Here is a 27,026-nt window from a genome sequence, read left to right on the forward strand (position 1 = left end):
GAGCTGTAGGAGGTGCGATTAAACGGAAGTGTACAGAGACCATGGCAACAAGAGTGAAGTGATTAACTACTGTGAGGTGAAAATGTTGTGGGGAATTGTTGGAGTTAGAAACATATATGTTCTTTTTTTCATCAGCTAAAATGGCCACGGTTAAGACGTTCTTGTAGAGGCAGCTGCATAATTGCTGAAATGTTTGTTCTAAAGAGCCTCGTGACAAGAGAAAATTTAGATCCCATTAGTTTGTATTTGTATGTACTTCTTCTTCACTGTTTTGCGCTGAGCAGCACACACATATTTCCTGCCCTTCTGTTTAGTCTATCAACAGGCTCACGTCGTGATATTATTATCAGAAAACATACTTAATTTAGAGCCTCGGTCCCCCAATTTTGACCAAAATAACATGATTTCAGCCCAAATTGTTCAATTTGGAATTGATTAGCAAGAAAACTTGCAAGAATGTGTTTTCATAAAGTGATGGTTTGATTTGGAGATCTGATTTGGAGAGTTTTGGTTAGGTTATTTCTGGAATTGTCAGGATTTAGAAAGCTGGGGGAAGTTTAATTCTATCATTTTTACGGCTAAAGCACAGTGGGGTGGTTAATTGATTCCGTTTTTCATTTCTATTCCACATGGAGGGTGAACCATTCTTAATGATCTGTAATGAAACGGAGCAGATTTTAGTGCACTAAACACAAAAGCAGGTGAGAGCAGCAATCATTCCTCTGAAGTGGCCTTAGGGGGGAATGAATTAGAAAGTTCAGTAGGCTCGGTTTAATACACGGGTTGACTCACTGTGACATCAATGTGTAACTATTACACAATTCAATTAAATCGGGTTAAAACCAGTGACCAGCCACGTCACGATTTCCTTTTCCCATTATAGCATTCAGATCTGGCTTTTCAACCTTCATACAGAGCTCTGTCGTATGGATAGAAATGATGAATATTCACGTTCTAAAGTTTTACACTTTAGATCAAACTCTTTGTTTCCTCTGTTAAAAGTTTTTTGTGAAAGTCTGTAAAGGGTGAAACTCGGATGATGTAAAGATGTATGCAAAATGAAGATCATACATAGAAGTATTTTCTTTTTGTCTGTTCTGAATAGTTATGACGGCTACAGATCCGGCCGAACACTGAGGCCCAAATCTGCTATTGCTTTGCACCTGGCGCAAACCCATTTTTGGTGACACTCGCGGCCGGTATTTACTAACAAGGTGTGGTGGTAAGTTAGCTCCTGAGAGGTGTGGACGTGGTGATCTTCACGCCTGGCTTTGTTGCGTGGATTCTTTTCATTTTGGGCTGCAGGTTATTTAAATGATTATGCTTGTACATGTACTTTTTTTTGTTCTGTGTTATCTGAATTTGAACGGAACGGATAATCACGTTGTTGTTGGTAAATGATCGCTTCTGATTATCCACACGTCTGCTTGTTTGCGGCTCCACGTTCATTTCCATGTTCCATTCTTCTGGTAGACTGCTTTGGCCATCATTGAAATGAGCTGGTTGTGATTGTGTGTAGTTTTAGGACGTCACTGGCGTCAGAACTTGACACTCTCTCATCTGCGCTATTTATTATTTGCGACCACATGCTCATTTGCCTGTTGTAATAAATCAGGGCTTTGGGGAAGCCATCTTTTTGTGAACAATGTAGAAGCTCGGAAAGCACCCGTGGATCTTGAAGCTGCGTGTTGGATCTAAATTTCACACACTCCAATCTTTGTTGGGGGGATTATGCAGTTTATTTAGTTGGTGACAGGTGACTTGCAGGAGTTGGAGGCAATTTGTTTAAAAAGCGAACCCCATGAAAGAAATCGTCTGAGACGACAGCTCCTCTCAAATATCAGTTACAACAGGTTTTGCATCCGTTTTGTGCCCTTTTTTTCTCCTCCTGTCGCCACTTCCACCCCTCCGGTGTAGGTATTTGCATCAGATGGTCATGTATAGATGTCACTATGGGTGTCAGTAAAACTGTGACATCGCTGACATTTGACAACCGACTTGTGTCATTAGCCTGTCTGCTCGGGCAGGCTAAGTTAACCCAGTCAAATGTACATGCACCTAACGCATACACACACACACACACACACACACATCTTGACACATTCATCAACATCACAGAGTTCATTTTAAGTTTAACAGACCGACACACACCCAAGCATTCTCTGTGTATAGCCAGTGGGAAAAATCTGCCATGACTTCCAAGATAAGTCTTTTACTCAAGACAGCACCAACTGGGGAAAAAAAAACACACATACCATTTACTATACAAGCAGAATAAGATGGTTGATCTATATCATGATTTGTCTATCCTCCTGTTTTTGCTGTGTGCTGAGAAATCAGGGAGTTGCTTGATTCTTGTAGGTGTTGTCCAAATGCTTTGCAAAAAAAAAGGCAAAAGTAACAGATGGGGTAAAAGATTTTTTTTCTTTTCGCTCCCTTAACTTCAACTTCTGGATCAGCGACTGCTGGACGTAAACAGGATGCGCTTGGGCTCTGCAGGATATTCCTTATTATTAGGAAGTTCTTTCAGTTTAGAATGGAGGAGACCTACTAACCCAAGAATGTTTGTGTCCGTTGTGATTTACAGGATCAGCTCCTGTTCTTTCTTTCATTCTAAATGAGGCAGATCCTTTACAAAAATAATGTGTTTTAAACATGTGTAAATGGACATAAAATTTTCCGCGTCAGAATGGAGGCAGTTATTCCACGTTGTTCTTGGTTCGATTACATCTGTGTGCTGCAAAACGAGCACTCGTGGCATTTCCACACATTTCCATATATACACCAGAAATTGCAGAGTTTCAGTCGGAGCGCTTCAGAGATGGTAGATGAAGCTTCGTCCTCACAGGTGACTTTTTTTTTTGTTTATGTCTAAATTACATGTACACATATCAGCAGCACTGATGAACGAGAGGGAATATGACGTATAAAGTCGTAAAAAGAAGTAAGAAAAAAAGAAAGGTGCTAGTAAGAACACACATTCACTCACCATGAATTCTTTTGAAGATTACTTGTGTATTTGCACAATATAGCAAATAAACATGCGGTTCATCCAGTCTGTGCAATCACATTATCCTATGCACCCCATTTGGAAACCAAATTTCAGGACGACATGCAACGTCCATCCAGGATGGAGCTTATCCCAGTTTCAGATCACGATTTACATTACTTTAAGAACCTTAAACAATCTAATCTCGGGTCTGGACACTGTGTGCCGTTATCCTTTCACGTGTAAAAGTCGACACGAAACTGATGGTGTGAGACATGTCTTTATCATCGTTAGATCCTTTTTCCAAATGCATCCGAGCAGCGCCTGGAGAGAGATGTTATTGCATAATATAAAGGCTTGGTGTATTTGGATCCTAACCACTATATCCACAAAAGAGTGGAAAGCAATATGATGAAACTACCATTGTCTGCCCACGCACACTCGCTCATAGTGAATGTGACATTGAGCTTCTCCATTCACAATTTAGCTCAGCCAGACATTATCCCAGACTGATTCAGACGTTTGCCTTCTCAGATATAAATGATGTGGGTGGGTGTTTTAGAAAACCTCGAGGCTGCCGTGCCTGTGTCAAAGCGACTGTTGCATTTCCATGGCGGCAGCAATACGGTAGCTGAAACGGTCCCAGAGAAATCCTGGATTCCTGACCCCCTTTGACAGAGGCCCTCGGTTGAAAAAACCTCCCCGTTGTAATCGGATGCCCTGCTTGTTTTTCTTTTGCACCCTTTTAGCTTTTTTGAGCACAGAACAAGGGGCAGTTTGGGGGTGTTAACCGTGACTCTTCTGCACTCTGATTGGTGATAATCTGATTAATAGTTGTCCCCGTGACTTTTTCTCCTTCTCGGTCTTCTGTCACACATTCGAGGATCATGTTTGTGTGTTTTCTTTTGCAAACGATGTCAGTTCTTACAGAATTAGTTAATCCACATTATTATTTGGTGAGATCGTAGAGTTGAAATAGTTTTCTTTTTTTGTGTGTGTGTGTTTTTTTCTTTTCTTATTTTATCCAGTTGCTAAGCTTTTATCTCTTTACATAATGTTGTCCTTCTTTGGTATTGATGAAATTCTTAACTTTTGCTGCACTAAATTAATTTCATTAATGTGTGAACCTGGTTTATACTCTATTTAAATGTTACTGCAATCGGTTTGGAATTGTTACATCTGCTCTTTCCTTGTTGTATTTTCATACTTGCCTCTCACATGGCAACTACATTATGAAGTATTTGCCTTACCCCAGTCGAAAGGCCCTTATATCATTTGGAAACTTTTATGTTACATTTATTTCACTCACGTACGATATTTCCACCTTGCAAATTCAGTGTAATTTGTCATCGTTGATTTTAATTAGTGTAAAATAACAACAGATGTATCAGAAAAATTGTAGTCAGATAGGCTCGAATTGAATGTGACAAAAAATGTTGGAAGATTTTGAAATGTTGGCCTTTGGAATGAAATAAAACAATGACTATTTGTCACGTGACATTCTTCATTCTTCGTCTGCCTGAGCTTTGAAAGAACCTGAAATGAATCAGATCTTTTTCAATCAGAACGCTCTGCACTGCTGCCGATGGATATTGTGTGCTCTGTTCACAAATTGCAGTGGATGCATCACCTCATGGGGTTTGTTTGGCATTCCTGATCAGATGTGTTTAAAGAAGTATTAATGGAGGACGTGGAGGCATGAGCTGTTTCCTGCAGGTTCAGTCGGGAGCTCTTTGTCAAAACCAGAACGGGCCTGTGAGATGAAGATCTGTCATCAGGACACGCCTGTGTCTCGTCACGCACCTTGAAAACTTCAGGACAGGTTGCAGTTTTCTGCTTTGGCTCCTACTGAACCAAGAAATATGCTGTTTTGGAAAACAATTAGCTGCAAGGTTTTATATGTGAAACTGTTCACGTGTGATGTTGTCTGTGTCATGGGCCTACCCAAGGCCACGACTTGGCGTTGCTGATTCTTTTCTTCAGTATTTTTTTCTGAGAGGAATCAACAAAACTGGGTTGACACGATGGAGAGGACTGTGTGTAAGCCGTCATCAGAGACTGTAGCTTTTACCGGGTCAAGTAAGCGTGTGAAATGACGAGGCAGTGCGTCTCTCGTGTATACGTCCATTTTCTCGGGTGAGTCCCGCTTCCTGTGGCAGTGACCTTCTCCCTATGGCTGCTGGGAATTACAGTCATTCAGTGTGTGTCTCGGGATGATGGATGACACCTGCACCCATTGAGCAATCACTCCCTGGTGCTCTATTGTTTTTCTTTCTCACTTTTGCGTGGGAGCTAAACTGCACGCATTCCAGAGGCAAAACCAACGCAGATAATCATCTCATCTGTATGATGTATGATCTTCTCTCTGTGGACGACAACTTATCAGACAACCTGGAATGTCTTGTCCATCGGGCAGCGGTGCTACTAGTGCTACCAGTGAAGCTACTCTTTGGTTTGGCCCCAGAGACTAGCACATTTCGACTTAAAGAGAGCATGATTCAGCACTTATGATGCCTGATTTCACTGTGTCTGCTATTTGGTCTTCTTATGCGATACAAAAAGCCAATGTTTTGCCCCAACTATAAGCACTTTTAAATCCAGGTTAAAAACATTTCTCTTTCGGTGTGCTTATGGTTGAGTTTATATTTTTCTTTTTCCCTCTTCTTTGATTGCTTTTAACTGTGTTTTAATTTTTATTCTATTTTTTTTTTATTCTCTTTAAATTGCTTGTTTTTCTGTTCTTTTAAATACCTTGTCTTTATGTAAAGCACATTGAGTTGCCTGTGGTATGAAATGCGCTATATAAATAAAGATGCCTTGCCTTGCCTAATGTTTTAAATCCAGCATATGACAGCAGCTCTCTGCAGTGTGGAATACTCAATGAAAAATACATGTTGTCAGTTAAATAGAACATAGATACAAAATCTCTGTAATCTTGCAGCTAATCTGTTTCCACTGCACTTCTTGGCGTAGGATGCATTTGGGCCAAAAAGAAGTGCTGTAGTGTGTATGTAAAGGTGTGCTCAATGGCAATTCTCCAGAGAGCCCCTTGCGATCAGCTCTTGTGTGCATCTGTGTGAGTGTCTGTCTGCAACGCGGCGGATGACAAGCTCTGTCAGTACCATTGTGGCTCAGGGACAAAAGAGTCCTCAAAATATTGTGTCTCCCAGTACGTCACCCACTGATGCGTAGAAAAGCCGTAAACGTCGACCAGATGGCACGTCGCTGTAATATTACGCCTCTCTTCACAGCTGCAAGGGGGTGTGTGCCTGCAGAAGCCGCTGCAGCCAGACTGAGGAAGTAGAATAGGAAAAGGGCTCAACTTAGAAACTTTGTGGCATCATCCCGTCTGTGAGCCCTCAGCATGCCCCGTGACTGCATCGGAGGGAGGCTACGGAGGGGTGTGAAGTGCTCTCAAGAGTGTGTGGGTTCACTACTGCTGCGCTCTATGATTAAACAGTAGCACGTGCTGACAGCTGGAGTTGAAGAGTGGGATGAGCTGGGGCACGGGTTTAGGGAGAAGCTGCCTCTCAGGGGTGTAGGCAGTCGATCGCGTGTCCCCATAGGACCAGTGTAAATGATACACCCCATAGGCTTTACATTGCATCAAACCATCACACGTCGTGAATACGGGAGTAGAAAAAGATCACATTTTTGTTATGTCATCATTTACCAACATCTCTGTCAGCAGTTGTCCGTCACCCTTTTTTATTTTCCGCTTTGTGCTTTTTATTTATTTATTTTCATTTATGAACAGGAAACGCCACTGTATCGGTCTGTCGCTTTTTCTCATCTTGAAGGAAAAAAAAAAAAAGAAAGAACTGAAACAAACCACTGAGCAACATGCCACACAAAGGTCAGTTTGGGATTATAGTGTTAAACTTTAGTGTTTTAGTTTTGCCTTCGGCTTTCTGCGGCCTGTCATCTCATCTGCCATCAGCTGTTCTTAAGGTGTCACGTCTGCCAGGCTGTCAGGTAGCTTGTCAGATAAACACAAGGGTTTGGCATTTGCGCTTTTCATCACTCTTTCCCTTTCGCAACTGACATCTTGGAGATGGATCACTGTGCACGGCGCTGGTTGTCATTTGCCTCACATTTTTGATTGATCCTATTTAGGGAGATGTTTTGTATGGCACTTCACCTAGAAATTCTGACAGCCTGAGAACTACACACTGGAACACACTGAAGCAGATTAATGTATGTGAATTACACAGAGTGTACAGTTGTTTAGTGTACAGTGTTAACTTATGTTACATTTCTCCTGTAAGTTAATGACAGTACGTTTGGAGCTCCTGTAATCTGATGTTCACAATGAGGCCCAAAATTGAGAGTGAATTATTTCAGGGAAGTATTTAGATGTTTACAGACACTGTGTTGACTTAAAAGTTAGGTTAGGTCCCGGCTGGGGCATGTTCTCCCTCGTGCATGCGTGGGTTCTCTCTTGCCACTTCGGCTTCCTCCCACCACCCAAAAATATATATGCTGGGTTAATTGGTGACTCTGAATTGACCCTAGGAGTGAGTGTGAGCGTTGGTTGTTGTTTGTCTCATTTGTTTCTGTGTCGGCCTGTGATGGACTGGCAACCCGTCCGGGGTTTACCCCGCCTCTCGCCAAGTGACAGCTGGGATCGGCTCCAGCTTTTTGTCAGATAACGCTGCGCTTATCAGAAAAATCAGGATTTCAACAGAGCAGATTGAGAGTCTGGAAATGCTTTAAGCGACCGCAAGTTGACACATCTGTCAGTCGCAATTTCTGACGTGTTTAGACTAAAGAAGTGAGCAGCTTTATTGGAAATTTGGCCATATTACTATATACACATATGCTTTAATATTTGTACAAATGATGCAAAACAATTTAACTGCAGCTTGTGTGAAGTGCTTCGGCTAATTTTAGGCTTTTTCTGGGAGTGTTTATCTGCTTTTGAGAAGCTACATATCCTTCTGTTTTGGTTTGGCCACCATGTTGAAATGCATCTCAACAGTCACAGATCTGTTTTTCTCATGTGATGTGAATATGTATTCAGAATGACTATCCCAATTAAAACCTGTCCAGTCTGCAACTGAGCGAGACGCACACACTCTCCCAGAAAAAGAAAATGTTGTTGCTCTCTATACATCCAGATGTATAGATTCATGTTTATATTTCGGACTTTTCAGAAGGCTCAGAAGCTCCTGTTGCAAATGAAGGATAAAAGTTAAGATTTCTAAATGGCACCATTCAATAAATTACCATCACACTGGGAGCAAACTGATACGATTTTCTATTTGTAGAAATGTTAATGTGAAGTCACAGTTGTTTTTTTGTTTTCCTACCTTGTATTTATTTATATATATTTTTTGGCCCGGACTCCATTTTCCTCCACAAGCATCACCACAAGCATGTTCCGTCACCGCCCCGCCTTTTCCGCGTTTGCACGGGGTGAACAAGCGGTTCGACAGGTTTGGCTTCATCGTGTAATCCAATTACCTAGTGACAGATTTGTCGAGCTTCTTCTTCAGCGCTATTAATAGCAAGGCCAGAAAATGATCGTTCCAATACAGCCTTGTATTTACTTTTTCAGCACAGTATCATTAACAACCAAAGGCAGCTCAACTGAGCCGTGACAGATGGAATTTAGTTTGACTCTTGGCCACTGGTAGTCCTGGTTCAGTAGTTCTCGCTTTTCCCATTCGTACATTAAGATGCAACTGTAGACAAAGTCATTTTTCCTGTGGTATTTCGCCTGATAATTACTTCCCTGGAAAAACCCCAGAAGACACACTCTTTTATAGACAATATGTTTAATTGAGCAAATTAGCAAAGACCCCATATTGCACGGCAGCTGTGTACACACACGGTGGAATCTGCAAGGGAAGCCCTCAGAGCACCAGTGAAGAGATGCAGCGAGAATCACAAGTTTTGAAGAAAAAAAACAAAAAAAAAAACGGATTGAGTCAGAAGGCGTCCGTGCCAGAGCGGTGGCTTTTCAACACAGATGCACATAGTTAGCGTGTGTGTGAAACCTCAGAGTCTCTGAATGATCGCCCAACTGCATTGATTCCCCAGCTGCTGACACATTCTCTGATGTACTGGGTTTGCCTACATGACATGGTTGGTGGCTTCGAAATGTTTGAAATTATGGTCTGAATGATTTTTGGAAATAAGTCATGCCGGATCGCTCGTTAAAACCCACATTCTTGCCAGGATGGCACGAGGCGCATCGCGCTCAGAGAAACTGATGCTTTTGACGTTAAAACGAGGCAGAAGGATGAGATTCTGTGAAATGCTGAACCATTTAGGGCAGTGACACGGCGCTTTACATCTGAAAACTGCCTCAGAATTTTTAAGTGTTTTAAATGTTTTAAGGCACTTTTTTTGGGGTGATGTAAAAAAAAATTGACATTTTTTGTCGTTGTTCTTGTTAGGTCTGGTGGAGATCTGCTTGATGCATCCCCTTGATGTAGTGAAGACGAGGTAAGCCACACATCCAATCCAACAAAGAACTCTTGCGTTTCCTTATCTTTTCTTCTATGTTTGCCAAAGATGTAGGGAAGCTATTGTAGCCCACAGCCGCTTCATAAATCCGGTTGGTGGAGTTTGTGTAGCACTGCAGTTGTTGTTCCCCAGCCTCACGGGCCCAGCCACATCTGCACTTATTCCTGAAAAAGTGGGCACCAGTGCCAACTTCTTTACATATTTCATAGTAAATAAAATGCATTATTTGACCTAATAATTAACCTGGGGCGTCTCATACTCTTTAAATGACAGAATCAACGAATGAACAGCAAAATGAAAGAATCGAGCCTTTTACTTCCATTTTCTGGAACGACCTGCAGTCTGCCGAGGCCTCGCAGAGTAAATCAAACGCCACTAAATGCGCTCTTTGTGTCTAATGGCTTGTTTTCCGCGACCGTCTCCTCTTTGCGTGTTATGCAAGAACGGCAGCTGTGTGGAGTTGCCGAGTGATCAGGAGCCCCGCACCACAGTGTCTCAGCCAGCCATAAACAGGTCGTGGGCTACTACTAAAGCTTTATAGTCTTTCACAGGGCCAGCCAAGACCTCTGGCTTCGTTCTGGGCCCCCCTGCCCCCAATTCACTACTTGTCAGTAAATTGTACCGCTTTTTCTGTCATTTACGGCAGCAGTTTCTTGGTAAATAAATTGCCCGGCGTGCCTTTAAAAAAAAAAAAAAAAAAAAAAAAAAAAGTGAGATGGTTGCACTTTAAAGGCAGTGCCACCACCAGAACACAGAAGGGGAAACGCAGGGATAAAAGCCGAGGGTGACTGGTGCTGTATTAGTCGATATTTGATACTTTGAAGGCACATAGTGTGATTTATGGTCACGTGTGGAAGCTGTGGGGTTTATTACAGGTAAGTCTTGGGGCTCTGCCTGTCCGTCCTCACACGGGGTCAGGGTTAAAAGTGCACTCAGTGTTTTCTTTGTAATGCTCTTCCTTAAGAAGTGGTAAAATCTGCTCTAAAACTGGACAGGTTTATCTGTTTTCTGTTTGTGTCGCCATGTGTTTATGCTGATAGGCGTTTTGTTGCTGGAAACGGGTCTGAGTAAGTTGATGCCTTTTGGTCTTGGCTCATGGGGGGGGGTTCTTCTTTTTTTCCCATGCAAAAAGCTGAATAGTTTGTCTGAAGCCGCTAATTAGAATAAACCTGAAAATGTGATGTGACTAAACAACGGGCGGTTGCTACTTTGAACAACAAGAGCACACACGGAAACATAAATCATGTGCAAGTATGCATGCATAGTGGACATGAATGTTCACACACTTAATATCCACAAATGATTTCATAAACCAAGCATACGTACTAGCTAATTGGGACACTGAGGGAGCTGAAATCTATTAGCAGGAACCTTGGAGCCGAGACACAGACACACCTCCGCTGGGTTTCTCTCTCTTGCTCTCTGTGTGTGTTTCTCTCTCAGGCATGGCTCTTATTAGGCACTGGCTCCTGCTTTAATGTCCACCGGTCCAAATTGAACAGCAACTGGAGTGAATTTACTTTTTTCCACCAACTTGGAATCAAAGGGGTTTTTTTTTTTTTTTTTCCCTTTTCCTTTTTTTTTTTTTTTTCCTTTATTTTTTGGAAAGGTAAACTTGACAGAACGTGGACCTGCTTATAACCGAATGATTGCTAATCTCTCTCCTCTTCATCGGCGAGCAGGAGGGCGCTGTGATTTAGCAGGAGGGCGCTGTGATTTAGCAGCAGTAGCTGGCCACTTGTAGCCAAATCCTGCTGTTATGTATTTAAGATATGTCAGAATCACTTGGCAGCTCTTCCCTTGAAACAAACACAGTTTCGTCCTCCAGGGCAACAGCTTTGGCAAATTAATGAATAGCTGAGTTCCAGAGATTTGTAACTTTCAAAATGATTGATAACGCCATGTTTGGAGCTATTTGTAATGCAGAGAGGGAAAGTATGTCTATGATGATAAACGTATAAGCTCAGGGCATCTATTAAAAATGCTGACAGGGAAAACACTTTGGGCTAATGGCGGCAAATATTTGACTCAACCACACTGAACATCGTGTTAGATATGGGACATAAAAGTAAAAGTCTTTTCAGATGACTGGCAGTGCATATTTTTTGGCCTTTGTTGTTGCACTTTGGCTCTCCGTGGTGTGCTCACTGACCAGTCAAGCCATGACCCCTGTTATTCACTTTTGCTAACAAGTACATCTATCTTACATCTGAGGGTCTCCTGCCGAGCCCGCCTTCAATCAGTTTGACTTACAGCCACTTTCGTCGCAGAGAGCGAGTCAGACGTATATTTTTGACTTGAGCCACAAAACGGAATCACATTTTCATAGCTGTGCAAGGAATGACGTTGTGGCGGTTCCGTGCGTTGTTCGGGAGTTGCTTTGCCGGCTTTTAATGGAATCGGTTGTAGCGTAGACTTCACTTGTGGTGGATGGCTCCTACTAATTCATTTCTATTTGGATGGATTGCAGAAAATGGTGAATTTTTTGTCCAAATATAACAGTCCCAGCACTCAAGGATTTTCTTTCACTTAAGAATTTCAGAAATAAGTACTGAGAAACACACACACACACACTGAGGTCCAGAGCAGTGTACATCAATTTAGATAAAGGCATAATAGGCTAAATGGTTCCAGGAATAAAGCATGCAAGGCATGTTGGAGAGATGTTTTGAGCCAGAGTCGGCTTTTCTTGTGTGAACTTTTTTTTTTCTTTTTTTTTTTTAATACATTCAAACCAATTATTATGGTGAAATAGGACATTAAAAATATTGTCTCATTGCGAAATCAGTCTGGATAATTATGATCCCGAAATTTAAATGTAGCATACTTCACACAGGGTAAACAGTTAATTACTCCTGACCCTGACGCCCCTTTCCTTGGTACGGGTGGGAATGTCGGAGTGAAGATGTAAGGGGGCTGATGGTGGTACGGTGTTAGAAGGAAAGGCGGACGTCATTTTAGCAGAAAAAAGACAGTGGGACCGGAGTTACAGCTTTTCATTAACCTGGAAACCACCTAGTTACATGGTTCATGGGCTGGTCTCAGCTCACTTGGAGGTAACAAAGGGTGTCGGGCGGCACTTTCTGCAGGGGGTTGTGTGCTCGGGGCTCCCCATCTGACTCTGATCAGGTTCCCCTTCTCATTAGAGAGCTGCAGTGAGCCTGCATTTCCCTTCATGTTGAGATCCTGTTACATGGAGCTCCACCCTTATAAACATGCATGCGCAAACATACTCGCACATCTGAAAGAAGCGTCCCATCAACCCTTTCGCTTCCTCCCAGAGACAGAGGCCGCGCCCTTTTCACGTCTGCGTCTGCCTCTGTGTGCCAGTAAATGTTTCGCAGTTTCCACAGATCTGGTGTTTGCCGCAGTTTGCCCCGAAAGTGTATTTTCTTGCAATAACTTTGGAGCGAGCCACTTCTTTCCTGCCTCCGCTCACCCGCTGCACCCACACCGTCTTGCTGCGTTCTCCCTTTCAATTTCCTTTCTCCAGACTTCCTCCAGTTTTAACTCCTCCCACTAAATATGACCTGTGCCTTCTGTTTTAGCCTTCGTCTGCGGTTTCAGTTTTTCAGCAGCCATCTCAGTTAACCTGTGGTTGATTCGGCCGCTGCTTTGTTAGCATAAACTTCATTACATAACTGCCTCCTAAATAATGCAGAATCCCTTCTTTTGGCCTGCCTTGTTTTCTTCAAAACTTCTAGTTTGCTGAGTGATTATGCAGTGTTTAGTTTTAAACCCCAGTTGTACATGTGTTTTGGAAAAAAAACATGTATTGAATTGTGCAATTCTGTAAATTGTGTTGTATGACATGGCTGTCATTGCTTACCACTAAGCCTGCCAGTAGCCTGTTTCAGGCCTGATTGGAAAAACCTGGTGCTGGCCCTTGCTCACAGCAGTGCCCATGGTAATACTACCTCTGTTTGGTCACAGCACGCATGACAGTGTGAGCTCGTTGATGGGGGCTTGGAAGTGATCTTTGATGAGTGCTTTGACCGATGACGTTCACCCTTCTTTAGGGAAGTGTGACGGCACTGAGGATGGGCGAAAGACTTCACTCCCCTCCTCCCTCCTACCGCCTCCTCTGTTTACCCCCAACTGCTCGGTGAACCCATGTGCACTTAAAGAGGAATCCCTAACACACCCCTCAAACAGCAGGGCACAAAGCAGGAACAGCCTGATAGCTGATCTTTTCCTTGTAAAGGAGCAGGCAGGTCATCGGCAGTCAAACTGGCTCCTAATCCCCCCCGGCAATGTGAGACTTCAGGGCAAGACTTTACTCACAGTCTTAAGACAAACACATGCCCAGTGCACATGCAGGATAAACTGAGCTCAGTTGCTGCAGTGCCCCAGAATGAGCAAGTTGTGGGTCTAGTTCATGAGGCGGAGAGCAGCTTTTTTTTTTTCTGCAGTGCAGAGTAGAATTTTTGGGCAGGATTAGATGGGATCCCTTTGCTTTCCAGTCAAACTCTCTTGAGTGATTACTCAGTTTTATTCATGCAAAAAATGGTTTGGCCAGAGCATCTGTCCAGACAGATTTCAAAGATTTATTGTCTCCCTACACTTTAGCCCAGTAAGCCACTATATGGAATTCCCACATATATTATCATAGATATGACATCATAATTTCAGCTCAGTGCAGGCTCCACAAGCCACTTTCTATGGGTGTTGTAATGTAGAAAATGGGAGGATAGGCCAGTATGCATGCTGGCAACAGCTCATCTTTTTTTTTTTTTTAATCATTTGTTTGTTTTCATTAATTATTTTTTGGGTCTGTGCACCATATTTATTGGGTTAGATTTAGGTACCCCAAACAGAAGCCCTTTTGGCACCACCCATTCACTTATCACTAGAAAGCACACCCTGATATAACGCAACACTTCCATTTAGCAAAGCAGAGGCAGACAATGTCGAATGAGCGTCTTTATAGGTGCCAACATAGTGGAACACTATTTGAAAAGGCCCATAGTTTGACTTAAAATGTACAGCGTCTATATAGGTGATGCAAAAAAAGTGACACCCCCATGTCCTTAAAACAGGACCGTACATGTCACGATTAAGGATTTAAAAGAGAGAGAGAATTGCCTTAGAATATAATGTTGGATGCTGCCTTTGTCAATCCGAGGGTGTAATGGTGTATTTTGATTTGATAATGTTTTTGTCTTATGATTCACGTTTATTTTATTTGAATCGTTTGATATTAGAAAATCAAAAAGGATAGAAAATTAAGCATTGAATCGGAGAAGGATCGAGGCCCACATGTGTACGTATACATACGTTTTTCAGCAATGTGTAAAATATGCATGCGCATATATTGTTCAGTACAACAGTTTTTCCCAAAGAGTGTTATTAGGAAATGGGGGGGGGGGGGATCATTTAAAAAGTAATGATGATGTCAAAAATGTTACCAGACGAATTGCAACAAAACTTTTGGCTGTGACTTGGACTGAAATTAAGAGCAGAGATGTTAAATTTCCACCAGGTTAACGAAACGTGCCTGTAAAAGAGACTTATTGTGGATACCATGTAATCTCATTGGCCATTTATTTTCACCTTCTCTTGTTAGGTATCCTAATAAAGACAAATGCCAGAAAAATAAACTTTAAAAACTCCAACCCATTACTTTTAATGTTGTGACAGATGTTGTTGTAGTTAGTCACAGATGTTCGACATGTAACTTGTCACAAATGGATTGCTATGGAGATGGACATTTTTTGATATAGATAGAGGTATACATAAAAAGCAGATGTGCACATCAGTGTGATTATGGAGCACCTGTAATCATTATCATTGAAGGGGTTCACATTCCAGTACATTCCAGTACACTAATTACAGAGTAGAAGCATTTGTTTTCACTAGACCCTGACTGTGCTCCAACCACAGTGCTGCCCCCCCGCTGCCCCATCTCAAAACTTACACATGTATTTCTACATCTTCTAGCCTACCTCCATCACCCCTTTTCTAACCTGAAGACAGCTCCTAACTAGGCCAAAAATGCTGCCGCTCTTTTGCAACTGTTCTCGAACATGACCAAAGTTGGTTGTTTCTAATGCCACAAATCTTTGCTCGGTGGAATACATCTCTCTTTAAATCATTGATACAGTCTAAGTAAATGTGGTTGTTTTTTTTTTTTAAACCAGTGCCTGAAGCCTAACTGTGGTCTTCTTCCCCTTTGTTGATGCACTTGTGATAATACTCAAGATGATACTCAAGATGATACTCAAGTGTTGGACAGGCACTTAAAGGCTCAACGTGGCCTCGGCACAGCAGCGTTCAAAATCTCTACCGCAGGTTTTCGTATGTCGTCATACTTCAGTCTTTCAGATTCCGTTTTTCAAGGTGCCGAGGCCAAGCACAGGGACCCCGCAGCAGGTCCTCCGCTGCTTTCATAGCTCCTCAACTCTACCCGGTCCAATGCTGATCAACTTTTTCGTGTTTGCTGAAAAACCTTTGCTTGGTCGTGTTCATAGATTTCTGAACTTTCTGAATCCATAATTCAGACCCTAACCCTTCCAGGGCAGAAACGGAAAAGTAGCAAATCCAACTTTCATCAAATCTGCTGGACAGGTGGCACATGGCAGGAGGAAGGTCCCATTAAATGTTTATTCCAATTTTGCGTTTTTTATAAATGTAATATCTACCTTTTTTTTTCACAGTGCAGTTTTACAGTTGCCATGTTCCTGGATTTTTATTTGCAAATTCCTTTTGTCCTTCCCATTTTGTTGTGCTGATTTTCATTCACCCCATTGTACGCTTCAAACTTGTCGTGTGGTGCACCAAAGCTGTACAGAGAAGCTGTTCAAAACACTGGTCAACATGGACCATCGTGCATTTCGGCCTGGAGTCGGCAGCTATTGCGTCTGTGTTCAGGCAGATATCCGTTTGTCACATTGATCAGAGCTGTCTCAGTGCTGTGGTGGGACCTAAAGCCTGATTGGAAAGTATCAAAAGCATTGTTAGACAGAAGAAAGTCAGTAAGATGTTGGTGTACAACTTTTTCTAGGACTTTGCCTAAGAATGGCAGGTTTGATATGGGCCGGTAGTTGTTCAGTACTGTGGCATCAAGATTGCTCTTCTTTAGAAGAGGCTTAATGACAGCAGTTTTTAAGGCCTTTGGAAATGTTCCAGTCTGGAGTGAGATGTTAACTAGATGAGCGAGTTGTGGTAACAAACTGCTCAGCACAGACTCAGGCTACGGCTACACGGAAACGAAACAAGGTTTTTTTTTTTTTAAAACGGGTACGAAAATTATTGCGACCACACAGGAAAGCTGGAAACGATGAAAACGCTGAATACGATGCAGTACACACGCCACACCTCTATATGCGCTGTAAGCCACCCCTACCGGTTACACCAGAACAATAGAAGAAGCAATGCGTGTACGCCCCTACTTCTACCAGCGCGAAGCTCACGTTGTTCCTTCAACAACGCCGCTGTAGTTAGCAGTTTCTGCAGCAGTGCTGCTATCAATGTTGTGGGGTCCATGATGATCGCTGTCTGTCCTTGTTGTGTTGTCGTCTTCTTCCGGATTTTGAATAGAAGCCGCTTTTTGTTCTGGTCACTGACGTATGTGTATACGTCACTGGCGTTGGCCATGTGGCTGTGACGCAGATGTAAACGAATCCGTTTTGGCTATAACAATGGAAACGAAACAACGCCGTTCTCAGATCTTCCCACTCTGGAACCCGTTCTACACAACTATCGTTTTGGGGTAGTGGGAACGCCGGCTCCGTGTGGCCACGACGATAAGAAAAAGTATCGGTTACAGTGAAAAACGTTTCCGTGTAGCCGTAGCCTAAGACTGCAGATGATCTCTTCGACTGTTTTGTCAGTGACAGGTTTGAAATGCGTCAGCTCTAGGTGTCTAGCTGGCTGCAGAGTAATTATTTGTGTTGTGGAAATTATATTTAAGGCCTTGAACTTTATCATTAAAGAATATTGCAAACTCATTCCACTTAGATGTAGAAATTAGTTCTAAAGGCAGTGAAACTGGAGGGTTTGTTGATCTGTTTACTGTAGCAAACAGGACACGAGAGTTGTTATTGCAGTTTTTGTTACTACAACTCTCCCTTGTTCTACGCAAAGTCCAGTTGAACACACTTAGCTTTTCTTTGTAAATCTCATAATGGAACTGGAGCTTTGACTAGCGCCACTTCTGTTCGACTCTCCGGCACTCCCTTTTCTGTGCCCTGACCGACTCGTCTTTTCTCCATGGCGCCCTTTGCCTACTTTTAACCATTCTAACCTTGACAGGAGCAGTGGTATCCAAAACATTTAAGAGACTTGATGTGTAAGAGTTCGACAGATCGTCAACATTAGAACACGGGGTGTTCTCAAACCCAATCATTTGCATAAACTGTTTAATATCTACACAGTCAACTTTCGGGGGTAAGTTTTGGTGTTGCCTCTTTTTGACATATTATATCTGCGTGCAAACCACATGAATGGCCCCACTGTGGCTCAAATGATTTACTTAGTTATTTACCAAGAGTTGTTAAGTTATGGTACAATTAATTGCTTTTCATGGGTTGTAGTCAGTGCTTGTGTCGGTAAATACAAGCACAAATAAAACCTCATTCATTCATTCATTGATGTAGCCTTCATTTATGTAGACTATCCAAACTACAGTTGCATGCAGAGATCTCTAGAGGTTGTGAGACCCACTTCATGGGAATTTAAAAAGTGGCATCCATGGTGTTAACGGTTGTATTGCAATAAATGACATATTATTACCTAACCACGTTTGGTTTCTAACCCTTACCAAATTATTACAAGAAGTGAAAAAGCATTTTTCATATGTTTGTCTTGAACATGCAGTCGAGGATTTTGTGGCTTGTTGAAGGAAAAAAACCTGGGAATGACATTTGCTCTCATGAAAATGCTGGAAAGAGTCATATTTCCCACACGCTGTTTGTAGATGCACTTAAATTAGTCATTTAAAAATGTGCCATGTTTGCTAGGTCGGTGTAGCTGGACTTGGCATCGCTTTGCTTTCAGCACTCGACTACTCTGTTTGCCCACAGGCTGAACCTGTGGTGGCTGGTGGCTTTTGCTCCTGGTCCTATACCTGCTCCGTACCCAAATCGTGTATCGTTTACTATCGTCTATCGGTTGCCTAGTTGTCTGATTTTTCCTCGGAAGTTGAATTTAGAACCTTCTGTTATGAAATAAAAATGCATATAGCTGCTACACATTTTGTAATGACACAGAGTTGTTGAATGAAAATGGAGAAAGACAAACACAGTCATGGTGGGCTTCTTTTAGATCCCTTTTCTCCCATGTCTGGCTGGATGATGGATTCTAACTTGATGATTGTATTACAATAATACATGGGCTAATTAAAATGAGTATCTCAAAACACCCAAGTGATTAAATGACAAATGACAAAAAAGATAGCATGGATATGGTGTGACTCCAGTTAAGAAAACAATAAAGGGCCATTTGCTTTTAGCATGTGTGTGATTGTATTATTGGCACCTTTTAACAGAGTTCTGAGGCAGGACTGAGACAGGACAGGGCAGTGTGGTAATAGTGCCTCTCGGGTGTCTCTCTGGACACATGCAGGGCAGTTGTCTTCAGTCTGGAGCGCACTGTGTTATAGCCAGTGGTAGCCTGCTGTCAGGGGAGTCTCCAAAGTCCTACAGCGTTTCCTCACATCAAAGTGGCAGCCTCTGTCTCTGCCCAGCATCAGCATCTGACCAGGTCACATCACCTGCACCTCATCTGGCTTGAGCTCGTCTGTCATGGCATTTTGTTCATGCTTTAATTTCTATGTTTTCTAAGTATGAAAATTGGGGATTAGTCTTGTCGTCGTGTTGCTACTGGAGAAATGTTATTGATTTTTGCTGGGAAAAAAATGTACATGTTTTTTTTTATGTGTTCCTGCCGAACTACAGGAAGAGATTTTACTGTTTTAACTCTTGTTGTCATGCCATAATTAAAACTGCTTCTCAAACTTTGCACCAACTTTGCACCATAATTTAGGTTAACAGCTTTTGGCAGAGGCTAAAACGCCCCAGATTAATTACCCTAGAAATTCTTTCTGTTATCCAACCACTTACTGGAAATGGTGGTGAGACTGCTTATTTTTTCCACGTATCTGACCTACATCTGTATTAATGGCTTTGTGAATTTGTTAAGGTCCTTTCTAACATACAGGGTGATCTTTCAGTCAACCTGTTTCTAATGCTCAAAACATCTGAGTATCAGTAATGGACTGGCTCTGCCCAGTCTTTCCCTGTGCTGTTTTATGCTGCTCTTTTCCTGCTCTTCTCCAGTAACACAGTCTGATCGCAGGTCACAGGGGTCATAGTATATGAGCAGACATCTGGACCGGCAAACTGGTCCCAACATCACCATATAGGGAATCAGAGGAATCAGTTTTATTGGTGTGAGGAAGAATCCAGAAAGGCTGGATAGCCCTTTTAACAGCAAGAGTAACATCGCTATCCACGCCACAGTGTGTGCTCCATAGCCCGGGCTTTGCCAGACTGGGTTGGCGAGGATGAAATCCAACCTGGCCTGGCCCTGGCCAAGCTCTGACAGCCTGTCGTGTCACAAGCACCAAAAGTTTATAACTTCCCCTCTGCTCCCATCTTGCTTCTCTCTCTCTTTGACTTTTTTTTCCTATGCCTTCCTCCTGAGGTCTGCCTGTATTAGCCTCCTCTTGTCACACTTAAACACTTTTTGATTAAATACTTTTGTTATGCATTCAATTAATTTATTATTGCGTTCTTCGCTCATGTTTCTTGCTCTTAGACAAAAACTTATTTAATATCCATTGTTTTATGCTTTTAAAAATAAACGAACACCCTTTTTCACTCAGTAGAAGTCAGACAGCGCTGCGGTCAACAATTGCGATTCATAAACTCAAGCAACCATTCAGTCCACAGAGGATCCTTGGGTTACACTCTAAAGCAAGATTGAATGGCTACAGTCACAATTGGTGGATTCGTGCCATGTTGGATCATTTAGGCCGGAAAAGTGGTCTTAACCTCATGTACCAATGCAATGGACTTTTACCATCTTTATGATCCTGCTCATTAAAATTAACTGTCTGGTTGTAAAAGATAGATTTCCTCTTTATGTTTCCTTCTGGATTGTCTTATGCACTTCAGATCTAACATGAGATATTGCTCTACTTTCATTCCTCCCCCAGTGTTTCAGCTTTTTTCCAATTATCTCTACTGTTTTTGTCAAAGTTCTCGGCCTTCGTAGAGGGAGGGAAAGGTTAAATGTTTCTCGCTCCATCGCCTGGTCCAAATGCGCACAGACACAGAAATCGTAAAAAAAAAAGAAATCATACTTGGAAAAAATTGCACAATTTTTAAAAAAATATCATGATTTATTAGATAACTGGAAATATCTTGTAGATGAGTTCATCGCTTCTCTTTAAAGTTTTTTTAAATTTGTCCGAGTAACTGTAAACACGGCTTCGCATTCACATCATTCCTCTTAGACCCTAAACTTTACATAGTCATCAAAACTGCCTTGCTCTAAATGTTGCTGAGGGAATACTCTTCATTTAATAGGCCATATTTTTAAGAGATCTCCTAAAAAGCATGACCTGCCCTTTTACAAGTTGGCCCATCAAGCTTCTGCCTTTTGATCAACCTAGTAACCCACCTAGCCGTTCCCATAGGCATTTTTTAAAACAAGATCATTATTTAGCCTCACCTCAACATCTCAGCCTCACAGAGGTGACAGCCCATCTTGTCAGTCGCTGGTTCAAGCCCATTACTGCCAGAGTCTGCGAGCAGGCCTGGCCACAGAAGGCCCTCAAACACTCTGCTGCTGTCCATAAAAATACAAAGACTGGGGCTCTGGCCTGCCACTCTGCCCTAATTTACCTTTTTGACTTCTTTCTGGATGCCTAGAATTTGTTCTTTTATAGGCGGTGGAGGTCAGATGGACGGGGTCTTTAGGATTATTTACCCCAGAGTGCTTGTCTTGTTCGCAGAAGCACCAACCTGCCCTTGGCCTCACCCTCACCTGGGCAGCTCTGGGCTTGTAAAGCTCAAATACAGGCAGAGCAGGATGTGGGTGAGGAGGAAAACGCGGGTGAGGGGGGAAGTCTTGATGAACTCACAGATCTCATCACTTCTGAATTTACTGTACCTCCATTTGCTTTCACTGATGATTGAATAATATACTCCAAGCTTTGCATTTTAAAGAACCCCCAGGGTTTTCCATGGGTCCTCTGTTTGTAGAGTTTATGATCTGCCTGGCAGAGTCCAAGGCCAAGTGAATCTGCCAGAGTCGTATAGGGGATAGCTCTTGTTCTTCTTCGTCCCACCAGTATATATTCTTGCTCACTAAGGCCTTGTAAATGGAAACTAGAGCTATTTTTTTGTAAAAGTCCCACAAACGGGACATTCATTCTATATTGACAGAAACTTTGAGTCTTATTTTCCACTGTTTGTTGCCGTGAAAAAGCAACATTAGCAGCTTCCTAGCCAGGGGCCTGATAGTTTCCCCGCTGCCACAAGTTCTTCTACTCCTCCCTATTATCTCCTACTCCCTGGGCCTTTCTGTTTGGTCCTTGGTTTTTATGGCAGGGTAGAAGAGGGCCATGAGGAAATGAGTTGACCCCAAGGTCACAAGTGGAGTCAGGGGGCTGGAACCGGACCACAGCCCTGCCAACCCCACTTTCTCAGAGCCGGTTCGGGTCGAGGCAGGGAGAGCAAAAAGAGGCAGGGGGAGACTGGGGACAGCGTGCCTTCCATCTTCGACCCCGCCATCATATGACTTTAATTAAGTCAGATTTGAATTTGTTTACAAGCCCCAGTAGTCTTAAATCTTCTGGGTCTTTGCCCTCCCTCCCATACCCCTTCTTTCACCATCCCCTCATACCTTGGGTCCCTCTTTTCTTCTTCTCTTTAATATGGTGTCAGACATCTATTTATTATGCTGTGTTAACTGGTTTTCAGGAACGAGTTACAAGCTATTTGGGAATCCGCCAAATAGGATTTGAGGGACACCCCTCTAAGATGTTAATCTGTTAGCGATATGAAAGGCCGCTCACCCCACTAAACTCCCCCTCCACTGAAACCGGGGGGCTCTTTATGGCCCCATCAGGCACCCGCATGGACGACTTACTGCTGACCTTGTGACCTGCCAGTTGAAGCCATATGAGGAGGGAATCTTTCTCTTGTCCCATTACCTCTTATATGCTTTACTTCGTTTTTTATTCCTCAGACTTGCTGACGTTTCCTTGTTAGTCGAAAAATGATCAAAATTTTTAGGTTATCAATTATCACACATTATTATCACATTAAACACTGCTTTTATTTCCTTTTATTTTTTTATTCGGTCAGTTAAGTAATTATGTTACTACTCTTTCATTTTATCAGACTTTTGGGATTGAAGCCTGAGACACAAAATACAATATAATTTCTTATATTATCTTTACCTCTTATAGACAGATTTCTTTTTCACCCCTAACTTGTCTCTCGTGTGAAAAATTTACACACATCTCACCAGCCTTTATTAGGTAAGTACCTGCATGTTTGCCATACAACAAAAAACGCCCTCGACTAGCCCCATCACATTAAAAATTTACACGTAACTGAAGAGCAGTTACAATTGGCTTAATGGCATGTTAGTTGCCGAGAAGCTTGCTGCAGAAGGCCCGGTCCTGGGGTGTTGGGTGGCTAATTGGATCGGTTGGGTTAAATAAATGTTTGAGTTCTCCCCTGTGCTGAGGGGGGACCTAGTGTTAGGAGCCTCTCATCTTTGGAGAGGAGGGAAAAAAGCAGATGAAAGGGAAAGAGAGGAAGAAAATAAAGGAGGAAATGAGCTCATTAATGATAACATTGAATCTGTTCAGAGTGTATTTTACACACGCGTCAAAGTACTTTGAGGTGACAAAAACATACCTATGGTAAGAGTCCCGTAAAGGGTAAAAGCTGTGGGTCAAAAAGCTTGAAGTTTTAATAAAAATCTTTGTCGTTGCAGGTTCCAGATCCAAAGAGGAGCGTCTGACCCAGCGAGCTACAAGAGCCTGGGAGATTGCTTCCGGACTATCTTCCGCAACGAAGGGTGAGTTAGGCCATTTTTGCCAACTACAGGACAAAGTAAAAGAAAAGAAAAAATCTCAAATGATGCATCCAGTTTCTAAGGAGGATCTGTGATTTCTATCAGACTTTTTAGTTGTTTTTGTCCCTGCATGTTGTAGGCTGTTGGTAGTTGAAAACAAATGTATTCAAAATACTTAAACTAGGTCATCAAAAGGCTATTTAAGGGGAGTTGTCGATGAATTGTCGATGAATACAGAAACACAATAAAAAAAACTAAAAAAACAAATATAAGACCAGCATAAAAGCTTTTAACTAAACAGCTACGAGTGGCAGTAAAGTCCTAAATCCAGGGAATCTGTGTCAGAAAGCACGAGTGTACCTTTAAAGTGGGTGAAGGAGTCAATAAATAATTTAACTGTTATTTGCTTGTTTTGTAGCTTTGAATGCTTTAAATAAACCTAGAAAGTTAAAAGTACATCTTTGTGGTCACCTCTGTTTTGATGAATGTCTCTCGTGGCTGAAGGGCTTAAAGTGTCACAGGTTTGGTTGCTTTAAAAAAAAAAAAAAAAAAAAGCTGACGCGTCTGTCAGCCCGCAGCATTGTCCTGCAGTACACCCATTGAGCTACAGCTAATTATTCTCTGTAGCTCACATTGGAGAAGAGCAGACAGAGCGCGGGCAGTCATCCCGGCGCGCTCCCTCCTCCTCAGCCTGCATTGTGACAGGCCTGTGAGAGCGCAGGTGTAGGAGAAAGTGGTTGCCACTTGCTCTGTTTACGGCGAGTCGACAGCTTTACTGCGGATATAAAGTTGATCTGCTGTGAGGTGTGAGCGAGCGCGTGGTGAGAGGGCGGTTGGTGACAGTTTAAAATCCTCAGTTGGCTGGAGTTCATCAGACACCAGTGTCCTGCTCCAGTAGCTGTGCCCTCTTCATCCCACCACACACACTGTCAGTGTGCCATTTGACACCTTTGTGCCTACATGCTTTTTGGGTGTGTCTCTTGGCCCCTGCGTGAATTTCCAGAGAACTCCGCCACAATGAATTGCCTCATACCATCAACATGAACGTAAACAGCCAGGTAACCTTAACACAACAGAGCACTGACATGTGCCAAAGAGTCCAAAAGCAAACGATCCACTTTCCTGTCAGCCAGTTATCATTTACAGTATATTTTTGCTGCATCTGTAATCACTCCCCAGTAGCACTTTGCGGATTACCTCCAGGCCAAACCACTTAGTTATAATTTGTACAAATAGGGTTTGGCCCCGCTGTTGTAGAATTATTATTAAAAATAAACATTCTCAGTCAGCTCATGGCAGTACTCAGCTAACACCAGGCCTCACTCTCTGTTTGAGGTGACGAGGGAGGAAACCTGAGCTCAGCGATTAAATTGGTGGAACAGTGGAAGACTGGACGCAATAATTAGACCTAAAGTATTTACACGTTAATACAAGAAGATCTACTTTAACACTTGTGCCTGAGAAATGAAGGAATCTTCAAAACGTACCATAAAATCACGCAGCTTTGCTAATAGCTGTGTGACAGTGTGAACTATGCTCGTCGACACTTGGTTGCATATTGCCTTACAGGCCACACTTCTTTTTCTGTTCCATGCGGGTGCAGCAGCACAAGCATGTGTTAAGTGTTTCCGTCTGGGCTCAAACAAAAAGACCCTTTTCTCCAGCATTCTTTACTAGTGCTGTACCCAGCGACTGACTCGGGACCAAAAGCACGGCCGCAGAAATATCGACAGGACCTATCCGTCACGAGAGAATGTTGGAAATACAGTAGGTCAAGGACTGGGACTAATATTTTAGAATTGGGGGATGTGGGACTTAGCTCCACCTGGGACCACCCACGCAAAAAAATATATACATCTAGGGAGGACCGAGGAGGTGCGGAAAAGCGTGTCCTCCAGATTACACATGTTGCTACAGTGAAACTGTCACGGTTTATATGAAGAGGCATCTGGTTAAAGGGCCAGTCCGACGTTTCGCAAAACACATTTAATTCTTATCACATTTATCACATTTAATTAATTTATTATGCGTCTTTCTGCACCATTTTTTTTTTCTTAACATACTCAAAAAAAAAAAAAGCAAAAGCAAGACAGACACTATTAATCAGTGACCGAAACAACACTACCACTACCTGATATTAAAGAACAGTTTCTCAGCTAAAGGCCACATTTATTCTTGTGGACTGCCCCAAATTCGGTTCGACCGCATTCACCGAAATTCGACCCAAATCATCAAACGTAGCTTCATGTTTGTCAGCTGAATAATAAATTCAAGTCGATAAACTCGTTTAGACGTAGAAACGAGACAAACGGGGTTTTTTTGTGCCTTTTTTTTTCTCTGTGAATCCTGCCTTGCGTTATTCTGCTGAGTCGTCTCCTTTAGTGACAATGTCAAGGTGACAGTAGACATTGGGAAAGTGAAAAATAACTGCAGATGAGGCAAAACCCATTGTTTACATGATAAAATGCTCCCCGGGGTGGCTCATATTTCCTGTGGATGACCTCAAAGCACTGCTCTGAATCTGATTATTTTTCTTTGGCTTTTCTTGCTTCAGAAATGAAGACGCTTTGTGGCTTTTTACTTTTTTTTTTCTATATTATTTGTTGATTTGATTGTTCTGGTCTCTTGCAGTTGTGTCACTGACATACTCCTCTCCAGATGGATGGAGGCTGTTAAAATAGGAAAGGTTTATGAAAATGAAAGCCAAATTATACACACTAGTTCAAACAAACACAAACCTCCTCGCCGACTCACATCCATTTAGCTCCCACCTCGTCCCCCGCTCTGTGTCAGGAGGGCATTTGTTTAGGGAAGACAAAAAGGGGACTTAGTGTGTACTTTACATTCGCAATCAAATTAGGATTCAAATGATGGCCACTCTCTGGAGGCCATATTTGTTCTGTAACAAATTTCACTCCTCCTTCATCACCCGGCGGCTCCCCAGATTGACCACACCCGGGAAATCTGTGGCCACCATTTGCATGGACAAAGAGAGCAAAGGGAAGGGCCTTCCGTCTGACTGAAATAACTTGTTGTTGATACGAGAGTTTCATTTTTGGCTTCTGCGAAAGATTCCCTTCAGCAGTACTCCCTTACACCAGGATTATTATGAGGGCTTGATTACCCAGAGCCAATACTGCCTTTGTAACGTACGTTGTTGAGTGATGCATCGGCAGAAAAGGGAATTTTTGATAGACTCAAAAAAAAGAAGCTTTTTAATACATTTAATAATGATTATGAATGAGTGTAGCATCATGTGCCACACTGTGGCTCACTTTGCATTTGAAGTTTTTTGGAGGTATATTGCTTTGAACAGACTTTTGCAGCAGACTACTCTTTAAAAAAGAATCATACTTCTCAGCCTCCCCAGGAAAGTTTACTCCAGGGTTTTGGAAAGGAGGCTCGGACCGATTTTTGATCCTTCGATTCAGGAAGAGCAATATGGTTTTCATCCAGGTTGTGGACAGTGGACCAGATCTTTACCCTTACTGAAAAGCTAAGGGGATCACTGTAGTTTCACCAGCCA

The 27,026-nt window shown here is 42.5% G+C and overlaps 1 protein-coding gene across 5 annotated transcripts in view; it reads left to right on the forward strand.

Moving 5' to 3' along the window:
* Nucleotides 1-27,026, forward strand: part of slc25a21 (solute carrier family 25 member 21) — a 109,328-nt gene that overhangs the window by 42,412 nt on the left and 39,890 nt on the right. For all 5 annotated transcript variants that reach the window (XR_012766866.1, XM_075448712.1, XM_075448714.1 and 2 more), the window contains exons 3-4: nt 9,394-9,442; nt 23,420-23,503. Coding sequence is in view for 4 of the 5 variants with exons in the window: in XM_075448712.1 (XP_075304827.1) it covers nt 9,394-9,442; nt 23,420-23,503 (133 nt within the window). In the remaining variant the exon portion in view is untranslated. The remainder of the gene's footprint in view (nt 1-9,393; nt 9,443-23,419; nt 23,504-27,026) is intronic.

The sequence above is a fragment of the Odontesthes bonariensis genome, chromosome 17 (genome assembly GCF_027942865.1).
Source record: "Odontesthes bonariensis isolate fOdoBon6 chromosome 17, fOdoBon6.hap1, whole genome shotgun sequence".
In the NCBI taxonomy this organism is placed as follows: domain Eukaryota; kingdom Metazoa; phylum Chordata; class Actinopteri; order Atheriniformes; family Atherinopsidae; genus Odontesthes; species Odontesthes bonariensis.